The sequence below is a fragment of the Leptonychotes weddellii genome, chromosome 14 (genome assembly GCF_054177405.1).
Source record: "Leptonychotes weddellii isolate Sample4059 chromosome 14, ASM5417740v2, whole genome shotgun sequence".
In the NCBI taxonomy this organism is placed as follows: domain Eukaryota; kingdom Metazoa; phylum Chordata; class Mammalia; order Carnivora; family Phocidae; genus Leptonychotes; species Leptonychotes weddellii.
In genome coordinates, this window is record NC_138382.1 from 19453273 (window position 1) to 19467248 (window position 13976).

At 46.0% G+C, this 13976-nt stretch overlaps 1 protein-coding gene across 5 annotated transcripts in view; it reads right to left on the reverse strand.

Annotated features, from left to right (window-relative positions):
- The window catches only part of LOC102742051 (transducin-like enhancer protein 1), an 88210-nt gene extending 81973 nt beyond the window's left edge, over window positions 1-6237 (reverse strand). For all 5 annotated transcript variants that reach the window (XM_081802881.1, XM_081802880.1, XM_081802879.1 and 2 more), the window contains exons 1-4: window positions 5859-6237; window positions 4943-5043; window positions 3433-3496; window positions 3269-3313 (exon numbers count right to left, since the gene is read on the reverse strand). In XM_081802881.1, coding sequence (XP_081659007.1) covers window positions 3269-3313; window positions 3433-3496; window positions 4943-5043; window positions 5859-5882 — 234 coding nt within the window. In that variant the 5' untranslated portion in view covers window positions 5883-6237. The remainder of the gene's footprint in view (window positions 1-3268; window positions 3314-3432; window positions 3497-4942; window positions 5044-5858) is intronic.
- Window positions 6238-13976: the final 7739 nt, after the last annotated feature.

A 13976-nucleotide genomic window follows, 5' to 3' on the forward strand; every position in this document is an offset into this window, starting at 1 on the left:
CACACCACATGACAGAAAACAAAACTTGAAAGATCACACTGCCAAACACACCAGGCACAGCCCTCAAAACAATCAGACTCACGTTCATCTGCTGTTCTGTAACGCACCCTAACCCTCTGGTGGCATCATGACGGGTCATGAGATGTCTCTACCTCTCCCACGTAGATATACCTAGAATTTACAATCTACCTGGAGAGAGATGGACAGGCAGAGATCTACAAAAGACTCAAACAAAAACAAAAACAAACAAAAAAGAACTGTCTTATTTTAAGATTTTATTTATTTATTTTGAGAGAGAGTATGAGTGTGCGGGGGAGGGGCACAGGGAGAGGGAGAGAGAATCTCAAATAAGACTCCCCACTGAGCAAGGAGCCCAATCCCAGGATTCTGATACCACGGCATGAGCCAAAATCAAGAGTCGGGTGCTTAACCCTGAGCCACCCAGGCGCCCCTCAAAAACAAAACAAAACAAAACAAACAAACCCTCCCCCCAAAAAACCTGTCTTAATGTTACAGTAAAAAAAATTAAGTACCCATTACCATCCCTAGAGCACTGACTTTTCAGTAACCAGCACATATGGGAGCAGAGAAAGTGAGGGGAAGGCTTATCAGGAAGTGTTGACACAACATAAACATGGACTGTGGGCACCAAACCAAGTAAGGAAACCACAATTATACCATTCTCGATTTGGACGCGCTTCCACTTTAAAACTTCCAGACGGAAAAGTCGGTGGTGAGATTTGACACTGAAATCTCTAAAACTCACTCCTTCGACAAACCCGCTGAAAGGTGGGGAGAGGGAGCGGTCACACTGCAGACAAATCTTAACAACATTAAAGCTCTCTCCGTGGAAAGTTTCCCCATTGCTGCATTTTTTTTTCAGTAACAAAGATGTTGTCAGAAATGACAATTTTTTGTGTCCCCTGATGATGCCTTGCTAGCATTTGGTTATAAGCCATAAAGCAGGACTAATTTCAGCCTGTCAGGAGTCTCGCTAATGCCCAGTTTCCCCCCAGAGAGAATTCCTGTCAAATCTAATGAGAGCTCCAAAGGCCCTCTCTACAATATAATGAGCACTTAGGCCATGCTGGTGATCAGGCGGCAAAAAGCATCAATTTGAGCCTGGCTACACCCTGGGGGCCAGACGTCACCAGTTTTAATAAGAATTATGATTACTAGCTGCACCAAATGCCTCCTCAGAACTTATTATTAATGTGTGACATTCAGAAGGATGTTTTTCAAATGTAAGGCCACTTTAAACTGAATTACAGCACTGCTTTGCACACCACTCTAGTTAAGGGTCTGTCAGCATTTACAGTATAAACTAAATTTCAGGGGTCTCAATACCCTACTATGAAGAACATGGCATCTCTCAGCTTTTCACATTTGTCAAATTACTGAGCCAATTATACACAGCATATTATTAATGCATACTGGCTCATGGATGGACAATATTACCCACAAATGCCCAATAGTGTATAAAAACTCATTAGAAACCTATTTTCACACCATGGGGCTCCTGACCCTCCTCGCCCCTTCTTCCTTTTTCCTACTCGATAAAGAAGAGGTCATGTAACCATGTAACCTACAGGAACCCAGAAGAATTACACACCTCCTTTACCCCCCCCAATAAATCCTATACCAGCATACAGCATCACACAGAGGTGGTGTTTCCTTGTAAAAGAGTTGGTGAAGTTATTAAATCCTCTTGAGTTTATGAATTTAAGAAAAAGCTCATTCTTCTCTTACCCTTCTAGAATTTTTGTTAGCAAAAAAATGTGCCTTTGGGGTAACTTAAAAGAAAAAACAAAGTGGCAGATTACAACTCCTTCACCCAGTTTATTTGCATAATTCATTTAAATGACCATAGATCTTCTGGCCCAATTACTATCAACAAGTTACAACTGCCTCAATCAGGCACAAGCCATTGAAACACAAAAAACAAAGGCACAAGCCCAATGTAATCTAGGCTACCAATTTTGCAAATCAGGATAAAATCAGCATTTTTAAAGGCCCAATTATATTATTAATGAAAGGCCTTGAACCTAACTATCCCTTTCCAAACACATATCTGAGAACAGACCTAGTGTACACGACTTAACATTATGAAATCTATGATGAATTAAAAATCAAAGAGTGTGGAGTTACAAAAGCAGAATTCAACTCTGAAACACACTTGCTTAATGAAAGTCTTTGAATATAAGGAAGATCTGAAGGCTGAACTAATCAATTTTTCCACTGTGCCCCAGCCGGTCAGCCATGCTCTTTAATTTAATGAAACAAGGGTTTGAGATGAAATAGCACATATACATCAAGTAAGAATTGTATTGTTGCACTTTGAAATGTGTCCAACTGTGCAACTTCATCTGATGATAATTTTTTAAGAGGCAATCGATTTCTAAAAGACTTATTGTACCAGCGTCTTGATGAAAAAGTGAATGTCAGCATATCTCCAGAATACTTACACCCTGCCATTAATGCTTTCTTTGGCAGACAATGACTACTCAATCGAGGGTCCTTTGGGCTGAGCAATCATTTAGCTTTTCTTCTCTTATGAGGTCCTTAGTGCCTTGTTCCAGCTCAATACTCTTTTTATACACCATTATAGTAGCCATAAGTGTGAATTTTATGGGAACTTGCAAACTCATAGTCATAGCTAGAGCTTTCCAGTCACTAATCTTTTCATGCTTTTAAAACCACTAGGACTGAAGCGACTCCCAACATATGCTGTGGCCATAAAAGAATGCTTTTTCACCTCCAAATCTGCATCAATTGAGAAATTTTCCAAAAAGATGTTTGCTAATAAGCCACTAATCTTGAGTGTCACTTTATGCAACCCTGAAGCATGAAGAGAACCTCAGTCGTATACGATGTTTAACCTGCTTAAGGAACTCCTGAATATAAGACCACACTGCTGTCCAAACCAGCAAAAAAACAAGCTATTCTGAATTTCAGAACTCTACAGGATACCCAGGTCTTTCAAGAGGAGAATAAATCTACCCAGGTGGAAAAGTCAACTCAGAGACTCAATTTCTATCAGCCTAGAAACAGGCTGGTTCACATTTCCAAAGCACCTCTCACCTAGTCATTTAAAGATTTGTAACTGTCAAGAAGCAACCCTTCTGCAAAATACTACCACCAACTCACAGGAAGGGAAACCAAGGCAAGAAAACAGCATACAAATCCCCCCACCACTGAGGACAAAGCCAGTTTTATGGAATCATGACTGATTTCTCTCATTTCAACTAGAGATTTAACTAAAGCTTACCTGTTTATGCATTTCTATGTTTAATCCATATGACATTTCATAATACTGCAAAAAGAAAAAAAAAAACAAGCATTTCATTAACTCATGTTTTGCAATGCTAGGAACGGAACACATATTTGCTAATCTTACATGAAAAGGAGAAAAGTCTAATCTCTGATACCTACCATCACATAGTGCCTCTGCATTTCTGTCTTTTCACTCGCCAGTTTCTCACATTCCAATTTAAGGCTACAAAAACAAAACAGGCAACTTAATGTAAACATTATGTCACTTGTTTTAACATCTGCCTCACATATTTGCACTTCAAGTAAAAACACAGACCAATTTGGAAAAGCCATAAACTATCTAGGTAAACATGCAAAAACTTTGTCCTTGCATTCTATAGAGAAAAGGGGTCAGGTGAACAGGACAGGGTCTCCATTCAGCTACTATTCTTTTTCTTGGTGCATACCTGGTCAGATGCCAAGAATGAAAAATCTGTCAAAACCTCTGATCTACCCAGAAGACTGATTTCTCCTCCTGCTCATCTGTTCACTCCTACTTCCCCGCACCAGTTTGCTCCTTTGGACTCCATTAAAATCTGGCCTTTGCACAATTTTCAGCGTCAGACATAGGCCTGTCCCATCTCTGCCAACTCAAACAGTCTCTAGGTTTGAAAACTGTACTTGTAAAGTTACTTCTACAATTGTTGGTCCCTTTTAAAATCTTCGGTTTTTAAATCCCTGCCAAAATATGTGAAGTAGCTACTGCAATAAAGTGAGTTGAAGTCCTCCCTGCTTGGTAAACAGTGTGGGCAGGTATGCCTCAAGTTCCAGAGATGATTATCTTCAAGCAGACAAAAGGTCAATAATCAGAAAAACCTCTGACAAAATAAGAAAATTCACACCCAAGCATCTGTGTGCTTGTTCTCAAGCCTGACAAAAATAAAAACTGTCATTACACAGTTATTTCTTAGCTCGTATCATTGAAGACTTCATAGGAACAAGGGAAAAAACTAATATTTCCAGAAAATTTACAATCACTTTTCATTTACAAACCTTTTGAAGTAGGTCTCATCAGATGAAGAGACTAAGCTGGGATGTATATAAATGAGACTCCAGTCCCCTGTCCTGCCCAAACCAACCCAGAGTGACGCCAAAGAAGGGGAGCTTTCCCTACACCTATCCACCTCCCTCTTCACCACCAATGATGGGCACAGCTAACAGCATTTATAGCCTTCCATAACGAACTTTGCCTCAGACAACACAATCCTCTAGTAAGGCAAAGAGCGATTTCAACACCGGCTCTGCCTCCCTAAACCTGCACTCCAGGGCTGGGGCATCGATTGAACCAAGGTTTCAGCTCAGCCTGTTGCAAAATAAATAAACGAAGCGCAAATATTGACGGTTCTCATGCAACTTCTAAATACTCAAAAAAAAAAAAAAAAAAAAAGACTCTTTGGAACCGCAGCAAACGGGCAAAAGGGAAACAATGGTAGGAGGAGGAGACTAGAGAAGAGGCGGCCCGGGAAGAACCTGGAAAGGGAGTAACATGAATGACAGGTCTTAACTGCGACTCCACACGCCACCGCCTGGACGCAAGTACTAAGTACAGCCGCCACAGCCCCCAGGCTGCGCGAGGAGGGGACGGGGCTGCCCCTGGACTACCACTCGCCCTGCGCGGCCGGACACGCACCTGTGATACTGGGCCTGCAGGAACTGGAATTCCTCTTTAATCCGGTCCAGGGACTCCGGGATAGTGAACTTGAAGGGCTGGCCTGCGGCCTGGTGCGGCGTCTGGGGGCGACCGGCGAGGGGAACCGAGGGACAGGGATGCGGGTAGACAGATAAAACAGTTAAGTCAGAGGACGGAGAAGTAGGTGGGACGTAAGCAAAAAAGAAAGTTAGAAGTGGCGGAAAACGGAACCCTGAACTCGAGTTTGCGCTGCACTTTATGCGGGGGAGAGAGCGGACCCTCGCCGGATCCGGAGCCTCCAAAGATTCCAGGCCTCTTCCGTGCTCCAGGGCGGGTCGCAGTACATGCGCCCGGGTCACCGGCTGGAGGGACAGGGGCTCCCCAGCGGCCGGGGAAGACCAGGCCAAATTGTCGTCGTAGCCACCACCCCCTCCCCACAGGGGCGATAATGACCCCGGGAATCAGAGGAGAAAAACAACTCCTTAACGTTCCCGGTTCCCAGAGTCGCCGGGGCCACCTCCAGGCGCGCCGGAACGGGGGCCGCATTGACATGTAAATGGACGAGACAAGAAACAAAGGGGGGGGCGCCCTACCCGTCTCGGTGGGGGGGAGGTTAGGGGGAAGCTGTCGCTACGGGAAAGAAACCTCAGCCTCTCCGGGCGCCCCCGCCCACCCTGTCTAGACGTCAACTCGGAGGGGGCCCAAGGTAAAGGAGAAAAATTGAGAGTTTCAGCTCACTCCCCACCACAGGAGGGGACGGTCCCGGACCTCCCCAGCCTTGCACCCCTAGAGGCTGGGGGGGTCCTCCAAAATGTAGCAGACACCCGTCTCCCTACAGCACCGGAAGAGCGCCTATCCCCACCCCACCCCCAACCCACTGCTCGGCCCCTCCACCCAGCACCCTGCCGCGCCTCACCGGGTGTCGGCTCTGCGGGAACATCGCTCTGGCGGCGGCCGTAGCTCTGTTTCCGGGCAACTCAATTCTCCGCTCAATTTCCAACTTTAATCCCGCCGAGAAAAATTAAGCCGAGAGGCCAGGCAGAAACCCCGAGCGCGGGGAGCGCGCTGGCCACGCACGCAAGCGCGCTCGGCGGGGCGCACCGGCCACTCGGCTGCTCCTGTTCCCGCCGGTGCGGGTTCCCTCGCTCAGGGCCACATCGCGGGGCACCCGGGGCCCGACTGCACCAAGAACCTGCGCGGTGACGCCGGCGCCCAAGAAGAGCGCGCGGGGGCTGTGATCCAACCCACGGGCCTCTGCTGCCCAGGCGGAGAGGTGGGGGCGCGGTGACTCCGGCCGCGCTCCCCTCGGCGATCCCCGTCCCGAGCAAACAAATCCAGGCGGGCTGCTTTTCTTCGTTCTTCTCCCGGTCCGCCTCCTCTCCGGGTTTTACCCGCGGCGCCGGCCGCGGGCGAGGTGCAGGTGGCCCGGCGCCCCCGGCTAACCCCACACAAACAAACCTGGCGACGTTCGGGACCGACCGCTGCGGGTCAGGGCAGCGCCTTCAGCCGGGCGTTCGTGGGTTCCCGGGAGGCGGTGAGGAGCGAGGTCCGGGCGGCGGAGGTTCCGCGCCTGGCGCTCCGCTGCCTCAGCCCGGGCGGAGGAGCGCGGGATGACGACGAGGCGGGGAAAGTGCGGAGGGCGCGCCGGGAGGCGGCTCGGCACGCCCCGTGCGACCGACACTCGGTGTTCTCCGCGGTTGCACAAACCCTCCTGGCCCGGCGGGGCTACACCGCGGAGGGCAGTCCCGCAGCCGCCCGCCGCTCCTCGATCCCGGGGTGCATCCGGGCGCCGCGCCCCGCGCGCAGTCGCCCCGCACGGCCGCACCGGACTCTTCCTCCAAGCCCCTTCCTGGGCCCTCTTTCTTTCCTTCCCTTCGTCTGCCTCTCTGCAAAGGGCGCTCCAGCCCGCTGCAAAGTTCTCTCACGACCCGGGGGGCGACATCCACGAGATGGTGGGGGGAAAAAAAAGCAGGAGTGCGCTCCGCCGCTCGGCCTCCCTACCCGGCGGGCAAACTCCGCGGACCGGTCCGGAGTAGTCGCGGCGGGGTTTAGGTCGCCGCGGGCCGGCGGAGGTCCGGGCTGGCGGCACGGGTCCCGCCCGGCCGTGAGAGGGTGGGGGTGGCGCAGTCGGCTGCTTCGGGGACGCGGGGCACAGGGTACTCGCCGCTGCTGCTGCTCCTGCAGCCGCCGCTCCCGCCGCCGCCGCCCGCGCCTCTCGCGCCGGTTACATTAACACGCGGTTTCACACTCCGGAGCTAACCAGCGCCGGCCCCGCCCAGCCCTGCGCGGGCGGGGGGCGGGAGCGCAGAGCCGGCGGGGGACGTGGGTCCGGGCGGTAGCAGAGGGGAAGCGGGGAAGCGTGCGCCAGCCAATCGCGTGCGCCATGCCCAACGTGGGGTGCTTACGCAACGCCTCCCCGAAGCCAATGGCAGCGCAACACTGGACGGGCCGTCCTCCCCCTCCTCTCCCACCCCGCTCGCTTCCATCTCCGCCGTCTCCCTGGTCTCCCCTCCCACACCCCCCACCCCTCCTCCGCCAGCCGCGTCCTCCCGGGCTCGGTGAGGAACTGTTCCTGGAGGAGCCGCGGGACGCCGAAACCAGCCAATAGGAAGAGGCGAGACGCGGAGATTGGCACTGTGGATGGGAAGGTCGGTGGGAAGGAGAGCGGCGGGGCCGGGCTGTCAATCAAAGTAACGTGGGGCCGGCGAGGGTGCGCGCGGGAGCGCGCGAGCGGGAGGGACCGGCGAGCGTGCAGCCGCGGAAGCTGGGGGCTCGAGTTTGCAAAAATCCTGCCACTTGTTCACTTTTCCCTTTAATGGAAATCATCAGATCTCCGTGAAAGTAACTCAGAGGAGACTAACCGCGTAGTTTCTTATGGGGGGGGGCGGGGGGTTGGTAGTTCGAGCCAAATGCGTCTTTCGGTGCTTGCCCCTTGTTTGATGCTTCTCTTTTGAAAGTGAGGTCACATTCAAAAATTTCTCTGAGGATTGTTTTTCCTTGAGCTGCCTTTTCGTGAGAAGGGTTGGACTGTGCACTTGGTGGAAAATGCGGCAGCGCATTGGTTGGCGTACGTACACCGGCCGTCTAAGACTAGGCTTTTAATGCTCACGCCCCCCTTTGCACCCAAGGTGGTAGGGATTGGCTTTTATTGGAGCATTTTAAACGACTTTGCAAAAAGGTCGGCCTGCCTTCGTTTGGCGGGAAGGATACCCTAAGGTGCTCCCAGGGTAAGGCACGCACGTCCCAGGTCGCAGATGCGAGGCTTTTGCCCGCGGCTCGAAATCTCTGGTCCGTCCTTGTCTTCGACTTCGCTGTCGAAGGGGTCTGGGGTAGGGAGTCGCTGAGAGTTTTAGGGGCCTCTCAGCAACATGACCGAGTCTGTTTCCAATTACTAAAAACAAAGGGAGACAATGGGATAAACCAGCTTGGAGACCTGGAACCTGTCTTGCCCGCCCTTACCCCATACTTCGGGTGGTACCCCAGGGCTGAGCTGCGTGAGGAGCTAAATGGGAAGCGTTGGGTACATGACGTAGCTAAAATTCTTGTGAGTGGAACTTGACCTAAAAGGTATTTTGAAATTTTAAGTAAATGGGGCATAATGTGTAAATCTCCAGTTTTTGTGTATTTCTCCAAATAGACCACATAGCAGAAAACCTTAAGTGTTGCCGCATTTATACTTTTGTTTGAAGAACAGTTAGGTTGAGCTATTTCCATACGATTGGTGAGTGAATAATGCTGTTGTAGCCCAATGGTGTTGAGTTCTTCCGTAAGAAAGACATCTTTGACAAACACTCATCCTACGTTGGAAGATACTTAACAAGTTTTGGGTATTAATAACCCTCACGTTCTCATTATTTTACTTTCAAGGGACTTATGGAAAGGCATTTATTTAAAGAGAAATACATTTTATTCGAAGATTTGCTTTCTCAGAGACCTTTTTCTTGAAATATTAAAAGAATCATTTTAGATAATACATTTCACTGTTGAGGTTGTTTTTAAATATGCATGATATTGATTTGTCTATAATTGCATCAATCCCAAATATCAATTATAAATGAAAAATTAAAGGAGTCATTTTAGCCAGCATGTACAAGGCCACAGAAACAAGTTCGGCGTGTGGTTTTGCAGTGTTCTCATTAAGTGGGGTTGGGGAGGGGGTTATAGTATTCCTTTTGCTAACATGAAGAATGAAAAGGAAGCAAGCACTGTCCCTCTTTCCTAAGTTAAATTGAGTGATGACTGGAGCTGGCTTTTTCCACATAGAGGACTTTTTGGAATAGTATGATTCATGGGCAACTAAGTTTTTTGTCCTTTGGCAACCTGCGTTCCTTGAAATCTTCATCTAGTGACTGGGCCCTGTGTGTCAGTCTGTGGTCAGTTCATCCCATAATCAGCTCCAGGACTGTGTAGAAGGAACTTGGATGCCACAAATAAGCCTGTGCATGCTGTGTCAGCTGGGGCAACTGACACTTCTCCCTGGCTTACCCAAGCTTTAGTTTGATTTACTGGCACACACTGGTAATTGGGTTTAAACAGAGAAATTAAAACGGTATATTTTGAGAAAGGAGCCTTCTAAATTTCTTATAATGTAGTATCTGGAGAAAAGAAGGAGTAATGATTTTAAAATTGGAAGACCTTTAATTGTGTGCATAAAGATGGTTGGTTTTCGAGTGCATCCCATCCTCCTTGACAGAGGGAGAAGGCTGGGCCCCTTTTCAAGGTCATATTTTCTCTGTGATTCTCATGCTGTAATAATTATATGACAAAACTCTCATCAAACTGCATTACAAATGATGGTGTTTAAACAATCAAGTAGCTTTAATCTTATGTTTTAAATAAATAATATATGTGCAGATTGTCTACAGCCTGTTTAAAAAAAAATAATCCTACTCATGAAATCTATCATTTTAGTCTTCTATTTAAAGTCTGTTAACCATAATCTTTTTTACCTTTAACATATTCATATGTTGATGATGTTTTTCCATGAAATGATATTAAGTACTCCACTTCCATAGAAAATTATCTCTGAAAAAAACAATCCCCTCTTTATCCTCTGCAAAGAAACAAGAAGATTGCGAGATTGTTTATCTTTGATGCATATGGGTCTATTTCCATTCATTTGTTGCTGACTATCAAATTTTCAACTCAACCAATGGCATAAGTCACTACAAAAACTAGATGTTATATATCGTATAGGTTCTAGACATAATAGAAAAAGCTATGGATGCTGGTCATGGAAATTATGCATCTTTTATTTTTTTTATTTTATTTTTTTTAAAGATTTTATTTATTTATTTGAGAGAGAGAGAATGAGAGACAGCACGAGAGGGAAGAGGATCAGAGGGAGAAGCAGACCCCCAGCCGAGCAGGGAGCCTGATGCGGGACTCGATCCTGGGACTCCAGGATCATGACCTGAGCTGAAGGCAGTCGCTTAACCAACTGAGCCACCCAGGCGCCCAATTATGCATCTTTTAAATCTATTACTTTTTAATTTGAAATGAGTATGTCAATTTCTGAAGATCACTTGTTATTTTCTCTTCCTTTTAGCTGTGAGTTATTGCTTATACATTTTATCGTTTGACTTTTTTTTTAACTGAGAGTTTTATTAAACCCATGAATGTAGGGTCCAGAAGAATTTTCCCAGCATTGCTTTATAACCTTTTCCCCCAGACCTTTACCAAAGGAAAGAGCAGGATGGGCGTGGGGCATGGAGGAGAGAAAGCAAAGAAAGAAAAAAAAATCAGTAGCAGATCCATGCAGCAGTAAAACCTCAAATAAAATCACATCCAAAGAATCTCTTGCGGTTTCACACAATATGGTAAAATTAGAGATTGCAGGAAACCAACTAAATTAAACTGGGAGCATTTGAAGAGAAACGAGTAGAGTTTATGAAAATGACACATTGACTGACCAGTATGGTTTTTTATCAACAATTTCTTTGTTAAGATGCAGATCAAAGGAACCTGCATATGTTTTCATTTTGTTCTAACTAGAAAATTACATCCAGATGTTTAATAGGCATTTGGTTGGTTTTTCAGCATTGATTAGATATGTTGGTTCTGTTTGCTTACAAGTGTAGCCGGATCATTAGCTAATGCAAAGAAATGTTTGCTGTGAGTTGCTAATTAGGGCTTTTGGAAACCCTCCATGCTCAAGAACAATTTGTACAGTGGCCAGATGAACTTGAGGGACTTGAGGAAGTTGTTTTCCCTTCTCTGTTAGGGTGGGGAGAAGCAGAAAGCCCCATTCCCTAATCTCCCTTTGCCTACGGGGATTGGGATGCTATCCCTGAGGATTAGAGTGCAAATAAATTAGGAAGAGACCACACAGGCACTCCCAAACACAGAGATGAATGTGCCTTTTCTGGAACAACCACCATGTTGGGGGGGTGGGGTGTGTGCGGGAAAGCTAACATCTAAAATGCTGAATAGTAACATGTGGAAGATGCTCGGTGCTAATGTTATCAAATACACAGCCTTTTTAAGTATACTTTAGAGACAGATGGGAAAGCCCTTTATGATAAACGAGTGTACTTGAATTCATTACTGTAGTACTTATAATTAAAAATGTCTCCTTTGCAATTTCAGTACTTCTGCAGGGTACAAGAGACCAAGCTTGGGAAGGGGAAGGCTGGGGCTAGTGAAAGGGACGGAGGGAGTGGAATTTTGGATCTGAGGATGAGCCTGGGAGGAAATGCAGTGTTTACTTTCACAGCCACTCATTTGTTTACCTTGTTAAAGCCCCAAAACTTGTAGGAGATTAGCCATTCACATGGTATTCAAATAAAGTGTTTGAGAATTTGAGGCACCAGGCGGATACACTTCTTAGCTGGCCAATCACGTTTTGTAAAAACACTTGGCCTGCAGAGGAACACCACCTCGGTGGAGGCTGCACTTTTGTTTATTTAAGTCTGTATTTCTAGAGAGGTACCAGTCCAAAATAGCCTGTGTCCATAAGCTATCAGAGAAGTGCAGTCACAAATGCCACTGGAACATTTTCTCCCACATATTAATGCCCCCTTCTAGGCCTGTTTAGATCTTATGCACATGGATGGCACACTCTTATGCGTTCATGTAGATTCATGATTAGTTTTCCTTGAAATGGTTCAAGCAGAGGGCCTTTCTGTCAGAGCTCTCCAAGTCCTTGGGGAGCTGCCCTTGAAATGCAAAGACAGTATTTTGGGGCAAGATCAGACATTTCCTGGAGCTCAGAGCATAACATACCAGTGTGTCTCAGTGAAGTTAGCAAGCCTCTGCCTTTTTTTAACCCATTCTAAAGTCTGATAAAGGTTGATATAGTAACATTTTTTTTGTTATTCTTTCAGTTTAGCATTTAGCTCAACAGAAGCCAGAATCATTTGGTAGGCAAAAGGAAGTTAAAGGAAGCACCTTTGCTGGTCCTTCCTACATGTTCACATAAAACAAGAGCTGACCTTGACCCCTGAATGCTGTCTGGGATGGCCCACCTTGCTGCAGACCCTGGACTTGCTAGATCAACATTAAAACAGGACACCTCTCCTTTGACCTTAAAAGCTTTTGTTTTGGCAATATCGTTTAAGTACCTTTTCTTCTTGAAACTAGTAATTGCTTTGAAGAGTTGAAGCTGGAGTTCAGCTTAGCTGTGATCTCTTGGTGTTCCTCATGGTTGAAGGCAGGTCTCTGGGAATAGATAAGGAGCTAGAACGCTGGGCAGTATTCCAGATGTCTTTTTAGTCTCTATTCTAGGCCTAGATGAACCAGTCAAATGACATAAATACAGAACGTTAGGACATTTCACAAGACAGCTGGCCTGTGCTCTTTAAAAAGTCAATGTTAGGGCTACCTGGCTGGCTCAGTCATTAGAGAATGCAACTCTAAATCTCAGGGTCCTGAGTTCAAGCCCCAAGTTCACTGTGGAGCCTACTTTAAAATAAACAAACAGGCGCCTGGGTGGCTCAGTTGGTTAAGCAACTGCCTTCAGCTCAGGTCATGATCCTGGAGTCCCGGGATCGAGTCCCACATCGGGCTCCCTGTTCAGCTGGGGGTCTGCTTCTCCCTCTGACCCTCTTCCCTCTCGTGCTCTCTGTCTCTCATTCTCTCTCTCAAATAAATAAATAAAATCTTTAAAAAAATAAAATAAAATAAACAAACAAATAAATAAAAATAAAAAGCCCGAGTTACGGGTATGGGGAAGGGAATAGGGAGGACTGTTCCCTAAAAACAAAGGCATATGATGGAAATGTAATATGTGAATCTTTATTGGCTCCTTGTTTAAAAACAAAACAAAACCAAAAAACCAGAAAAACAAAAAACCCCAACAACTATGAACGACTTTCTTGGGCAATTTGAATGTGGACTAGATATTAGGTAATATGGAATCATGGTTAATTTTCTTGATGTGAGAAAATTGTGGTTGTGTAGGAGGATGTTGTTCTGAGAAGATTCTTGGTAAAGCCTGTAACTTCAAATGATGTCTGTAACCGCAAATAAAAAGTGTGTGTGCAGAAAGAGAAAGCAAATTTGCTGAAGGGTCTACCGTCACAGAATTTAGGGATAGAATCTGTCACTACTCCTTTTAGTATTTCAACTTTCCTGTATGTTTGAAATTTTTCATGATAGAAAGTGGGAAAACCATTTCAGGGATAGTGTTACATCTTTTTCATGTGCCAAAATGGAAATTTCCTTTATAGTTAAAAGATTGTTTCATGATGTTTCTAGTTTTAAAAAGTATGAAAAAAATGGTGTTGTGTTTGTTTATTTTTTTCTCTGATCATGGAAAAGTTGTCCTACTAATAACCAAAGGATTACCCACTCTGCTCTGGTTCTCTTAGTTCTTTTATTTTTTATGTTATTTTTGTTTGTTTTCTCTGCAGTCTTAAATGACCCTTAGTTATCAAGTAATATTAAATGGAAATCTTTAAATAAATTAACACATTACATTAGCAATCCTCTGATGCATCGTTTTTTGGGCCATCAACCTCAGAATTACCAGAAAATCTACTATAAAACAAAAAACAAAACTTTATATATTAAAAATAAGGTAGCAGCAAATAAA